The 14,245-nt window shown below is 37.1% G+C and overlaps 1 protein-coding gene across 6 annotated transcripts in view; it reads left to right on the plus strand.

Annotated features, from left to right (window-relative positions):
• Positions 1–14,245, plus strand: part of LOC117400334 (double-stranded RNA-binding protein Staufen homolog 2-like) — a 121,352-nt gene that overhangs the window by 77,341 nt on the left and 29,766 nt on the right. For 4 of the 6 annotated variants that reach the window (XM_034000149.3, XM_034000151.3, XM_034000150.3 and 1 more), the window contains one exon: positions 12,094–12,207. The exons of the other annotated variants lie outside the window; for them this stretch is intronic. In XM_034000149.3, coding sequence (XP_033856040.3) covers positions 12,094–12,207 — 114 coding nt within the window. The remainder of the gene's footprint in view (positions 1–12,093; positions 12,208–14,245) is intronic. 6 annotated transcript variants of the gene reach the window in all.

Here is a 14,245-nt window from a genome sequence, read left to right on the forward strand (position 1 = left end):
CAGCAACCATATGAAACATTTGGCTTACATTAAGTTAGACAATTGTTTACGAGGACATTTACAGTTTTAGAATGTGGCAGGCCTCTGGCGTTATGCACCAGAAGGTTCCCACCAGTGTTTTAAGTATTGACGTATTCTGGACTGATAAGTTTACTCTAAGTTTACAGTATCTTAATTTCCTTGAGTTGCAAGCATGCAAGCAGGACATCAGTAAACTTTCACTAAGTCTGTATAGAACATATTGGACCACATTTCTCAAGGTCTTTACAAAACTAGCAACTAACAAATCACAAGTTTAATTTAAGGATTTAAAGGTTTTCCATCATTGTTAGTTACATGTTAATAGTAAGTTTTAAAAAAATGCATTTTGGGCCCTATTTTGAAGCTAAATTGAGGGGCCCAATTTTTTTAAGAGTAGATTGTTAATATTGGTCATTGTCTTGATATGGTAAGCAATTAAATACATAAAGCAGGAGGTAAGAACAGATCCTTTACCATCTCCCTAGGATTCATGCTTTATTAGCAACATCAAATGATCATTTCACAAACACTCAACACCTCAGCCCTACGCCCTCTTAAAAGGAGTTTTAGGACTGAGGGTCAAACTAGTTCTTCACCGTGTAGCTATTTTGTTGGTCCAGTATGTGGAGTTTTATGAAAGAAACTAATAAAATAAAAAATATCTGCTTTGTACTAAAGCAGTTGCGTTCTAGCAGGCATCCACACAGTTTATGGAAATGAATGTTGGCATGAAGTACATCGAGTATGTGCGTGCATTTAACTTTACTGTGTTGGCCTACTTCCACATGTGATGGCAAGAGAGTAGAATAGAGTAAATATATTAATAAACAACATGTGCACTCTTTAAAGTCATTGAGTAATGATTCAGAGGGCCAGTGTGCTTGTTACCAGCAGTTGTGCTGTCAGGGATGCTGTTTTCTCTCAAAGTGGAATACACCCCCCCCCCCCCCCCCCTTCTGCTAGCTGGTGTTGCTGAAGTGAAACAGTCTCTGCATCCTAATGTATTGGTTTTGAAACAGCCTGGTCTGATGGGTTCTGGTGTTGCTGCGGAACCTTGCCAGTCTTAGATGTGAACGGAATTTCTGTGGGAACGGGCTCATCAGTAAGTCAGGTGTATATCACAGAACCCTTTTAAAGCATTCTTTGTGCTCTCTTCCAAGCTAGAATAGTTATCATTTTTGTAAGAATTGTTCTGTTTGTATGCTTTTTCCCCTCTCCAGAACTGGATCTGATATTTCAAAGATGTTAATTGATAGCAGAAATGTGCCCTCAACTAGGAATTGGAATTAACTGTTGGACAGATGCAGGGATATAAATTTTTTCTGTCTAAAAATGAGCCCATCTAAAAATGAGAATTATTTTTCTGATGAAGCCCTGTTTGTACCCAGGTTCACTAAAGGCACAACATAAAGTCTGATGTAGCTAGAACTAATATCTCAATACTTGGATCTTAATTGCTTTGTCTATCTATCACCTAGGCCTACTTATCTTGAACCAATGAGCTCTTTGCCTTAAATAGCAAGTCTGTCATGTAATATATACATCAACACATTTTTTTATTCTATTATAACTTTCAATTTCTTTGTGGGAAGCACTGAAGAAAAATATTTATGGTAAAAAAAATATGTTGTGATTAGATGCTAAATTATTCACTTGGTTTCTGGTTAGTATACCATTTCTTAGAGTGAAATGTAGCCATATTAATGGTGGCCTTCTTACTTTAGCCTTGACAATCACTCATTTATCTTAGCTCTTGCAAGCCTAATAAACACACTGTACATTGAATAATGCTCTAATAATAATCTTATTGAAACCCAAAAGCAGAGATTCATGTAATTGCCTAAAACTAATGTGGTATGTACAGTGCTTTTTGCAAATATTCCATATTTATATAACTTAACCTTTTAATCTTACTTGGCAGCTTTGGTAAGATAAATGATCAAAATCTTTCACATTTACACAAGAAAAACAACATTACACACATCTTTCACAAGAAAAACACAATCATCCGTATTTATAAATATAAAGGTCCAAGAAAGAAAGAAAGAAAGATGATCTCAAATTAAGCAAGACACAATTGGGAATGCACCCCCTCATTTTTCATATGCGCTCACATTTTCAATAACAAGTTTCAATAAGGATAGTATTAATGGATAGATGTCCCCCAAAGTAACACCAAGTAAGGCTCAATGTAATTCGTAGATGCAGACATATTTTCACAGTAAAGTGTCTTGCAGTTATTTGCAGCAGACCTGCAGTCAGCAGAGAGGGGGGATAGGCACCTTCAGACTTTGATAATAAAACGGATGCTCCTAAAAAAGCTTTAAGGTGTGTCATGCTCATCCTGCGGAGGTTCACACACCAAAGGGGTTGAACTCTTTTGTCTATAACATTACGCTGGAGCATAACAGTAAAGCACTGATTGATAAGCACTTTGATTCAGGCGTGGACAAAAAGACAACAAAAAAAAAGTTGAAAGAGTCCAAATCTTTCTTTGTGTGGACATTTTTTTGTTGTTGCTGTTTTTTTAAGATTATAATTATTAGGAATTTAGTTGGAAGTGAGCAGTGTAAAATATATATATACAGTGCCTTGCAAAAGTATTCAGACCCCTGACCAATTCTCTCATATTACTGAATTACAAATGGTACATTGAAATTTTGTTCTGTTTGATATTTTATTTTAAAACACTGAAACTCAAAATCAATTATTGTAAGGTGACATTGGTTTTATGTTGGGAAATATTTTTAAGAAAAATAAAAAACTGAAATATCTTGCTTGCATAAGTATTCAACCCCCACACATTAATATTTGGTAGAGCCACCTTTCGCTGCAATAACAGCTTTAAGTCTTTTGGGGTAAGTATGTACCAGCTTTGCACACAGTGTCGGGCTGATTTTGGCCTATGCTCCAGGTTGTTCAGGTTGGTTGGACGACGCTTGTGGACCTCAATTTTCAAATAGTGCCACAGATTCTCAATGGGATTGAGATCAGGACTTTGACTGGGCCACTGTAGGACATTCACCTTTTTGTTCTTGAGCCACTCCAATGTTGCTTTGGCCTTGTGCTTGGGATCATTGTCCTGCTGAAAGTTGAATGTCCTCCCAAGCTTCAGTTTTTTAGCGGATTGAAGCAGGTTCTCTTGCAGTATTTCCCTGTATTTTGCTCCATCCATTCTTCCTTCAATTTTAACAAGCAGTCCCTGCTGATGAGAAGCTTCCCCACAGCATGATGCTGCCACCACCATACTTAACTGTAGGGATGGTGTGTCTTGAGGCATGGGCAGTGTTAGGTTTGCGCCACACATAATGCTTTGAGTTTTGGCCAAAAAGCTCTATCTTGGTCTCATCTGACCACAAAACCTTTTCCCACATCGCAGCCTGGTCACTCTCATGCTTTCTGGCGAACTCCAGACGTGCTTTCAGATGGTACTTTTTGAGTAACGGCTTCTTTCTTGCCACCCTCCCATACAGGCCAGTGTTATGCAGAGCTCTTGATATGGTTGACTGGTGCACCATTACTCCACTCCCAGCCACTGAACTCTATAGCTCCTTCAAAGTGATTGTTGGCCTCTCTGTGGCTTCTCTCACAAGTCTCCTTCTTGTTTGAGCGCTGAGTTTTGAGGGACGGCCTTTTTATGGCAGTGCCTGGGTGGTATGATGCAGCTTCCATTTCCTGATTATTGATCCTACTGTGCTCACTGGGATATCCAAACACTTGGATATTGTTTTGTACCCTTTCCCTAATCTATGCATGTGTATTACTTTATCTCTAACTTCTGTAGAATGCTCTTTGGTCTTCATTTACCTTCAGATTCACAGCCTGACCAATGATCCTTCAACAGTGGGGTTTTTATCCAGAAAATGTGACAGCAACTTTAATGGTTCACAGGTGGAGGCCATTGGTAAGGTAATTGTGTCCTCGTTAGGGCAATTTTTCATAGGTGTAAACTGGGAGCTTCCACAGCACAGGGGTTGAATACTTATGATATTTCAGTTTTTTATTTTTCTTAAAAATATTTCCCAACATAAAACCATTGTCACCTTACAATAATTGATTTTGAGTTTCAGTGTTTTAAAATAAAATATCAAACAGAACGAAATTTCAATGTACCATTTGTAATTCAGTAATATGAGAGAATTGGTCAGGGGTCTGAATACTTTTGCAAGGCACTGTATATTCCTGTCCTGTATTGCTTTCATCACTATAGTTAGGATTTGTTGATTTGAAGTACATTAAAGTACATTAAAATAGAGCTAGGTTCTCACACAAAATTAATTACTCCAAATTGCCATTGGCCTTTTTTTTTTTTTTTTTTTTTTTTTTTTAAAGAAAAGCAAAAACAAACCCATACGTTGTTTCATATTAGTTTCCAAATTGTAATTGATGTTTTTTTTTCAAAATCCTTGAGAATTTAGTCTCAAACATTTAAAATGCAATCATTTTACCACATCTAGATCTGTTTTTCATAATATCCTTAAACACCCTTTATTTCACTCACTCTTTTAGCCTTCCTTTCCCCATGGGTAATAACAAGACAACATGAGATTTCCTTTGTGAAGCTTTTGTGTTATGACCTTAAAACTGATTAAGTGTTCATTTATATTAATGAGCCTTGCGTGTCTGGCTTTGTTACACAACAATGGGATTAAGGGCTTTTTTAAATAATTCAGACCTGTTAACTTGTAGAAAGCAAACATTCACACCATTTATTTAACACCCCCTGCTGTCTGTATAGAACATAAAAACATCACATCAGTGTATGTGCCTGTTTGTGGATCCACCATAAACCCCAATGCTAGTGTGCATCAAGAATGTAGATTAGTTATGCAACTCCTTAGATGTTGTATAGGTTATATGTCACTAATCCTATTGTACAGTGCTTGCTGGTCATTTTGTTTAATCTGACCCCAATTCTGCTGAACACTGCGGTTCTCTGCCAGCTATTTCAATACAGTTTTACAATTAGACGTTCTAGCTACATAAGCTCTGCATGAATTGTTGCCAGTATCCCTGTGTTGTAAAATGTGAGTGTTGTATGTCTTGAATGTGGGAGCAAGACTTTGCAGACATACTGATCATCTATACTTTTATACACACTTACATTTTGACAGTGCCACCCATACAGTAAGTATTGACATCCTGTGATTTTAGTCACTGAATGAGCGTATGCTTAAATTACATTGTTCTCCTCATATAGTTAACTGTGAAATACTTTTATTTTAGCTTAATGGACTGATAAATACTGACAGTCCTAAACAATGACCATGATCAATAGGCACACAGGAGAGGACATGAAAGTGGGCCAGACAATCAACAGATCTGGATAAGCCGGGGGGAAGTAACTAGCTAAAAGTAATGCCACTAGTGTTTGAATAACCATTCATTTCTTGTTTTCTAAGAAGCTGTTTACTCTGCCCATTTCCTCCATTTGAAATGCCAGAGCATTTTGCCAGACCAGATTTGTTTATTGGTTCTGAGAGGCGTGTGTTGAAACTAATGAAGATTTAACAACAAATTAATTGGTTGTCATAGCAGCATGGGTTATTTTTTAAAGGTCTGGGGGTTGAAGTAAGTACACTGTTGTATATCGGAACAGTTCTATCAATAATATGTTTTTGGAAACTAAAATAAATACTACAAATGAAAAAGTAAAAAATCTAGTCATTCTGACTAGATACGTGGCACCCGTCGCACATGATACAAAGTTACAGTACACACAACATTTGTATTAGAGTAATTCATATTTTGGAAAGAAATATACCTGTTAGCAACATCTCTATAGCGTTACTGTAGAATAGTTTGCTTGTATTCTGCAGTTGTTTCAGGTACAGTAGTAGCCTATCATGAATGGATTACATATTAAAATTTGACTCTGTAGTCTTTAGTTTTGCTTGTTCTTCATCTGGCAAAAGATAACCAATTCCTTTGAGAGCTTGTTTATCCACAGATACCCTTTGCTGGAATTAATAAGATGGTGTATTGAGTAGTTATGTACAGCTACAGTATGGCCAAAGGTTTTGCATCACCCTCTAGACGAAGGGTTTAATAAATATACTCTGAAGTATATTTACTTCATATTGACTTAATAGCCTGTACCAGTACTTAAAAGTACTAGTACTTTTCTTTTCCCATGAAACGTTACAAAAGTTGGCCCATCTCCCTGGGTTGGTAGCTACATTTTCACTGACACTTAGTCGTTAAGAAAAAGACTTTACCCACTGCTGGGTGTTAGACACAGCGATTAATGAACCTGAGGCGTAATAATCAAACATATGTTTTCTTGACACAATGATTGTGCAATACATCACGCAGCAATGTATAGGCCTTTATCCTTCCTTAATGATCTAGCAAGCAATCTTTTTTCATTCTGGTTGATTTTCATGCTTTGCTTGTCTCTGTGCTGCAGGGGTGCCATTGGAAACATCTGATAAACATGCAGTGGGCCTGCTTCCTGCTGAGATTAGTAAAATACGATGTTTAGTGGTCCCACGCAGATCAAGGAACTCCAGCATTGCAGGAAATAGCTAAATGTAACGCCTTGAGAAGAATGAATGTTTTTTCTGAGACCAGGATGGGTTAGGTTTGGGCTTGGAATGCTACAGACGTGTGTCTCCTGTTGTAGCCAATGTTCAGTAGATTTGATTATATTTGTCTTAGTATTGCCTGTGGTGTCAGCTGTTTTTTTTTTATATAAGTGAAGGGAAATAACTGGAAGCAGATTATGCTAAATATGTAATTATTATTTAAATTTTATTTAATTATTACAGTTTCTGATAAAATTACCAGGGTGTGTGTGGACAAACCAGAATAGTTCATTTGCATATCATTGGCTAGTATGACACAATAAGATAATATTGAAATGAGATCTGGGATAATCGTTTCATTACAATTTATTTGATTAGTTTCTCTTAAAGGAAGTAACTGCCTTATTAGTCATAAGGTAGTCACCCCCTACCTGCTGAAGAAGGCAGTCCTTTCCTAAAATGTCTATACAGTAGTCTCTGGCTAAGAGAACACCCCTCAGAAAGCAAGCGAAGTGGTCTCTTTTTAATATTTAATTCTAAGTGTACCCCCCCCGACATCCCCGCAAGTTAAGTGTGGCTTCTCAAACATTTTGTGAGACGCAAGGCCTGCAACATACCCTTATGAACAAATTAAATGTGCAATTCTATTTTTGTCATTCCATCCATCCATTTTTCATTCAAAGTCTGATCATTTACTGTATGATATTTTTAATAGCTTTATATTAAGCTTAGTTAATGAATACGTTGAAAAATGTAATTGCTGGTATATATATATTATAAATTCCACAAAAAAGTTATTGTTTTGTATTTTCTTGATTATCTAAATTGATATATATATATATATATATATATATATATATATATATATATATATATATATATATATATATATAATATATTTACACACACAGTGGTTTGCAGAAGTATTCACCCCCTACCAATAATGTCATGTTTTGTTGAATTACAAATAATGTGGGCAAAGTTTTTCAAACAAACTTTTTTTATTCAAAGCTGTAGTGGTTAAACTGAACACTCTTATATGAGGAGGATGCAAAGAAAATGTACAAAATGAAATTTACTGGTTGCATAAGTATTCAGCCCCTTAAGTCAGCACTTGGTAGAAGCAGCTTTTGCAGCAATTACTGCTGTGAGTCTTTTTGGATAGGTCTCTACTAGCTTTGCACAGTAGGATGGTGACATTTTTTACCATTCTTCATGGAAAAATTGCTCCAGTTCTGATAAGTTTGTTGGGGATCGTTGATGGACTTCAATCTTCAAGTCTCGCCATAAATTTTCGATTGGATTCATGTCAAGACTTTGACTGGGCCACTCAAAAACATTAATTCTCTTCTTGTTCAACCACTGCAGTGTAGCTTTGGCTTTGTGCTTTGGGTCATTGTCCTGCTGAAATGTGAATTTCCTCCCCAGTTTCAGAGTCTTGGCTGACTCAAACAGGTTTTCCTCAAGGATTCGCCTGTACTTTGCACCATCCATACTCCCCTCTATCCTGACAAGCTTCCCAGTCCCTGCTGAAGAGAAGCATCCCCATAACATGATGCTGTTACCACCATGCTTGACAGTTGGGATGGTGTTGACTGGGTGATGTGCAGTGTTGGGCTTGCGCCAGACGTAACGCTTGGAATTTAGACCGAAAAGTTACATTTTTGTCTCATCTGATCACAAAACCTTTTTCCACATGTCTGCAGTATCGTCTACATGCTTTTTCGCAACTCCATATGTGCTTTAAGATGAGGCTTCTTTCTTGCCACCCATCCATACAGGCCAGTTTTGTGTAGGGACCGGCTTATTGTTGATGTGTGGACACTGATTCCCATCTCAGACACAGAACTTTGCAGATCTCTCAAGGTCATTTTTGGCTTCAGAGTTACATCCCAAACCAGTTTCCTGCTTGCCCGGCTTCTCAATTTGGGAGGGTGACCTGATCTGGGTAGTGTCTGGGTGGTATGATGCATCTTCCACTTCTAATGATGGACTTCACTGTGCTAAGAGGGATAATCAGCGCCTTTGACATTTTCTTGTACCCTTCTCCTGCTCTGTGCCTCTCTACCACTTTATCCCTGACTTGTTTTGAAAGCTCCTTGGTCTTCATGGTTGCTTTGTTGGATCACTATGTGAGTTGCAGTTTGAAAGTCTTTATATACCTGAGGGAAATTATCTACAAGTTAAACCACTTTGAGTACACACAGGCTGAAACCATTTCACTAATTTTGTGACCTTTCAAACAAATAATTTGCACCTGAGCTGATTTAGGGCTGCAGTAGCAAAGGGGTTGAATACTTATGCAACTGAGATTAATCTGTTTTTCCCTGTAAATCTTACTTATTTATATTCTATATGCATTTTTTAACTTTATCAATGTGGAGTAGTTTGTGTAGATTCTACATGTCTACAGTCTAATTTGAAAGCGTCGTGGAGTACGCTCAGGTGCCAACAAAAGGCGAAAACTTTGCAGGGGGGTGAATACTTCTGCAAACCACTGTGTGTGTGTGTGTGTGTGTGTATGTGTATGTGTATATATATATATATATATATATATATATATATATATATATATATATATATATATATATATATATTTATATATATATATATATATATATATATATATATATATATATATATATATATATATATATATATATAGTGCCGTGAAAAAGTATTTGCCCCCTGCCTGATTTGCTGCATTTTTGCATATTTTTTACACTGAATGTTATCAGATCTTCAACCAAAACCTAATATTAGATAAAAGGGACCCTGAGTGAACAAATAACACAAAAAATGTATACATATTTCATTTATTTATTAAAGAAAGTTATGCAACACCCAATGCCTCCGTGTGAAAAAGTAATCGCCCCCTTAGACCCAATAACTGGTTACGCCACCTTTAGCAGCAATAACTGCAACCAAACGCTTCCTGTAGTTATTGATTAGTCTCTCACAGCTCCATGGAGGAGTTTTGTTCCACTCCTCCATGCAGAACTGCTTCAACTCAGTGACATTTGTGGGTTTTTGAGCATGAACTGCTCGTTTCAGGTCCTGCCACAACATCTCAATGGGGTTTAGGTCTGGACTTTGACTAGGCCATTCCAAAACTTTACATTTCTTGTTCTTCAACCATTCTGATGTAGACTTGCTTGTGTGTTTCGGATCATTGTCTTGCTGCATGACCCAGCTGCACTTCACCTTCAGCTCACGGACGGATGGCCTGACATTCTCCTGTAGAATTCTCTGATACAGAGCAGAATTCATGGTTCCTTCAATGATGGCAAGGCATCCAAGTCCTGATGCAGCAAAGAATCCCCAAACCATGACACTGCCACCCCCATGCTTGACCGTTGGTATGAGGTTCTTCCTGTGGAATGCAGTGTTTGGTTTTCGCCAGACATAACGGGCAATGGTTTCTGCCTTGCTACTCTGCCATGAATCCCATTTTTGCCCAGTGTCTTTCTGATACACACACACACACACACACACACACACAGGCTAACTTCACTATAATGAACCCTTCTTATAACGAACACCCATTTTTAATGATCCCAACAGCATGAACCGATTTTTTCAGTGTGAATAAGCCCTATTAGAACTGGCTGACGCTGAACTTTCTCCAGTGTCAAGTATGTTATTCTCTTAGTGAAAACAAACACCATGGTTGACTAATTCAAAGATAACGCTAATTCAGAGATTACCTATTGTAGTACAAATCATGCATGACGAATGCAATCGTTGTCTGTCAGTCATCTTCACACAAACTGCAACCAGGCAACGGGCGTGAAGAGCAATCTACGCTGGGTAGTTTTTTCAAGAGAAAGGGCATGCAATTACTGTATTCAGCATGTAAGTGTACATTCTTTCCTTTTTCATTTCTTTACTGTTTTCTTTTAAACATATCACAGTGGGTAATTAGTGTTAGTGTAATTTATATGTGGAAACGGGTTTGTTTTGTGTGCTTTTTGGAGTTGTTATGTTTGATCAAATGATTGTTTACAGACGGGTGCTCAATTGAGACTTGCTGCATCCCTGTCTTGTACGTGTCCTCTGTGCGTTATCATCGTTGCTAGCATCACATGACCCGTTTGTTTACTTTCTGTTTTGTGTTTAATAAATCCTGCGTGCCTGTGCCGGCATTTCAACTCCAACTCCTCTGTCTTGCAATGCGGTTACTCACACATGTGACATGAGTACCTTGTCACAATACCGTTTAAATTTTGATCAATTTGAAGGAATCTTCATAAAAGTACTATATATTGATGTTCAATTCAAATTTGCCATTTTGTCATAATTCTGATACAGAAAAATGCCAAACCCTATTATAGTGAACACCCTGTTATAACGAACATTTCTCCAGGTCCCAGGGGGGTTCGTTATAGTGAAGTTAGCCTGTATATATTTTTGGAAACATCTTGTGTAATACTTGACCCCAGGTCTGTTAAAATGTCCCTGGGTGATGTATGTGTACACTGGCCTCTGCTAATGGGGTCAGCATGTTTAAAATGATTGAAAGCTATCCACTGCTTGAACAGTGGTGGGCTCCTCAAAGCCAGAGAGAATTGTATGTTGCAGATCTGACTTTCACTTTATTACCCGGTTTACATCTGTCTGGCTGTCTGTGTTCCCTGCTGCTGCTTTGAATCTGAGCATAATTCACATATCCTTAAAAAAAAAAAAAAAATTGCTTCATGGTAATCTGATATCTTCTGAGTCTCAGAAAATATACATCACACTGTTTGCTTATTTGAAGAAATAAGCAAGAAGTGTTTTACTCAAAACATGTAATTCCTTTAAATTATTTTCTTGACTTGGCTTTCTTTTATAAGTTAAAGCTACATTATTATATATAGAAAGGCATTCATGACTGTTAAGCTTAATTTTTTTTCGACATCACCTTTTGTATGGCGCACATAAAGGTGTAGCAGCTTCTTACCTGATCAAGTAGTTCCATAGACACTAATTAGCAATAATTATTGGACTACCTAATGTAGCCTTAGGCAAGGTAATTCAAGATTAGTGTCTGTGAAACATAAATATTTATTATAAAAAGGTTTACAAGCAACAAGTTAATATAAATAAATTGTGTGAAGATCTTGATAAATCAATAAATGTTTTTTAAATCTCTTTTATTGCTAACACACTCATTATTAATCCTGTCCTCTGTAATGTGGATTCGTCAGTTTTACAAAACAGCTTTATTATATTAGGTGGTCCTAATATGGTCAGGGTGATCTATTTATATACAAGAAACTTGATTAAATAAAATGTCATGTATGTACTTTTCCTTGCCAGAGTTTAATGAAACCAATTAGTAGTTTTGCTTGTTGAGCAACATACATATAGCTATAATGTCAGTGACAGTAAGAGGAGTGAAAATCTCTTTTGATGTTGGTTTAAAAGCTAATTATGTGTTATAGATATGTAAACACTATATATATTTGATATACCAGAAGGCTGTTCTTATCATTACTTTCAATGGATTGTTAGTGCCATTAACAATTAGTATATTAGACTTGCCAATATTTTTCTTATACAGGTGCAGTATAATGATCGTCCTAATGGCAAAGAGTGCATGACCTACCTAAGTCTTTCGCCTGTGCAGATGACTTTCCATGGCATTGGGAGCTCCATTGCAGCTAGCCATGATAAGGTACAGTTCAAAAAGATTTGCCAGGTGGCTCATTAGTTGTACTGCCATTATGTAATGTGTGTGTGTGTGTGTGTGTGTATACACAAAATGTTTAAATTATTAAATAATCATTTATTTCAGGAAGTTTCCATTAAAGCCCTTCTTCAGCTGTATAGAAAGAAACATAGCTATACAGTTGAAGAAGAGCTTTTGGACGAAATGTCCTGAAATAAATAATTTTTTCATCATTTAAACCTTTTGTGTATATTCCAAAAATACATATTTTTTCATTTTTGTACACTGCAGTTGTACCTCCTTTCAAATCTATCTATCTATCTATCTATCTATCTATCTATCTATCTATCTCCTTTCATGCTGTCTGTCGCTGAGGTTGCTGGGAGGGAGTGTGTGAGTCTCGAGTGATTGGCGTGTGAGTAGGTTTGTTTTTTTGTTCTCTTCCTTTTTTTCTTTCTTTTTCTTTGTTGTGTTGGTTAAACTGATTGTTTGTTTATTTAAATGTTGTTCTTTACCAGACATGGCCACTATGGCTAAGTCCGGTAGGACGCCAAGTGGTTCGCGTTTTGGTTTTGAAAATTTAACAAGAAGGCACAGCATTAAAATCATTGTTGATGCCATAGTAGCTGTGCAAAAATATGTTGTTGAACTCGGAAAAGTGGAAACATTGTCGGCTTCGAGGATGAATAAAGCTGTAATGGTTTTCCTCAGTAATGAGGAATTAGTTCAAAAGGTACTGCAGCAGGGATTAGTAAAGTTACTATTTCTAATGTTCTCCCTTATTTAAAAAATGATCTGATATTAAAAGAACTAAGCCGGCATGGACAGATAATGTCAGATATGTCCATGATTCCTCTGGGCTGTAAAGAACCTGAATTAAAACATGTTGTTTCTTTCAGGAGACAGGTCTATATACTTATAAATAATACTAATGATGAATTAAACGTAGCTTTCAGGTTTCATGTTGATGGTGTCGATTATTTGCCTCAACAGAATTAATTAAATGTTTCACTTGCGGGCGTGAGGGGCACATTGCAAAAAACTGTAAAAACAATGAGGACCACAATAATGAAAGGGGAAAAACTAGTGAACAGAGTGAGAGGAGAGAGGTGCCTGTGAGTAAGGCAGCTGGCACTGCAGCTCAAAATACTGCAGTTGTGCCCGGTGTGGGAGAGACTTGGGGAGCTATATTTGCAGCGGCAGAGTCTGTCGCTGAGAAAGAAAGGTAACCGGCGGATCAAGGAGCTCAAGAAACTGAGAATGTTGTTGAAGAATCGGGGTCTCTAAATGAGGCTGCTGCTGAGTCGAATGTTTCCAAAACATGTACCAGAATGGTTAAAAATATGGATACTGAGAACATAGAAAAAAATCTTAAAAGGGATAGTAACAGTGCAGATATATACGATCAGAGGAAGAGTGGGCAGGTGATTAATGCAAATAAAAAATGCCTGGGAAAAAGAGGAAAATAAAAACTAAGGAGATTCATTCTGCGAAACACAGTGTGTGATCAGAAACTATAGTCTCTCATAATGATGACTCCAGGAATGGTTTGCTGTGAGAAGAGATGCGGTCTCTGTTAGTGTTAGCAGTGCTCAGCGACTCAGAGTATAGTGGAACTGGAAGACAGCGGAGACACTGACAGTGATGTGAGTGAGAGCAATACTGACTCTGCAGTAACTTGTGAAATGTCCGCTAGTCAGTAGAAGAGAGGTGGGTACAGTAATGAAAGTACTCATAGTTTTCTGGAGCTAATTAAAGGTAAAAAAATCACTTTCCCGACTTGAAATTATTTGTAAGTTCTGTGCAACAAATTGATGCGCAATGCGTCAGTTATAGGAATTGAGAAAAAAGAATGAGACCAATTGATGAATTTAAAGTGCGTGCTTCTTTTAAATCTAGTAAAAATGTTTAGACATGCACAATGATCTTATTTTCTTTTCTGTCCATTGGTTTGTTGTATTTATTTTCTCTTTTACTCCTATTATGCAGACTTTTAATTTGGGTACCTTAAATATCAATGGAGGAAGAGATGTAGGAAAGAACA

This window comes from Acipenser ruthenus, chromosome 4 (assembly GCF_902713425.1).
Source record: "Acipenser ruthenus chromosome 4, fAciRut3.2 maternal haplotype, whole genome shotgun sequence".
In the NCBI taxonomy this organism is placed as follows: Eukaryota; Metazoa; Chordata; class Actinopteri; order Acipenseriformes; family Acipenseridae; genus Acipenser; species Acipenser ruthenus.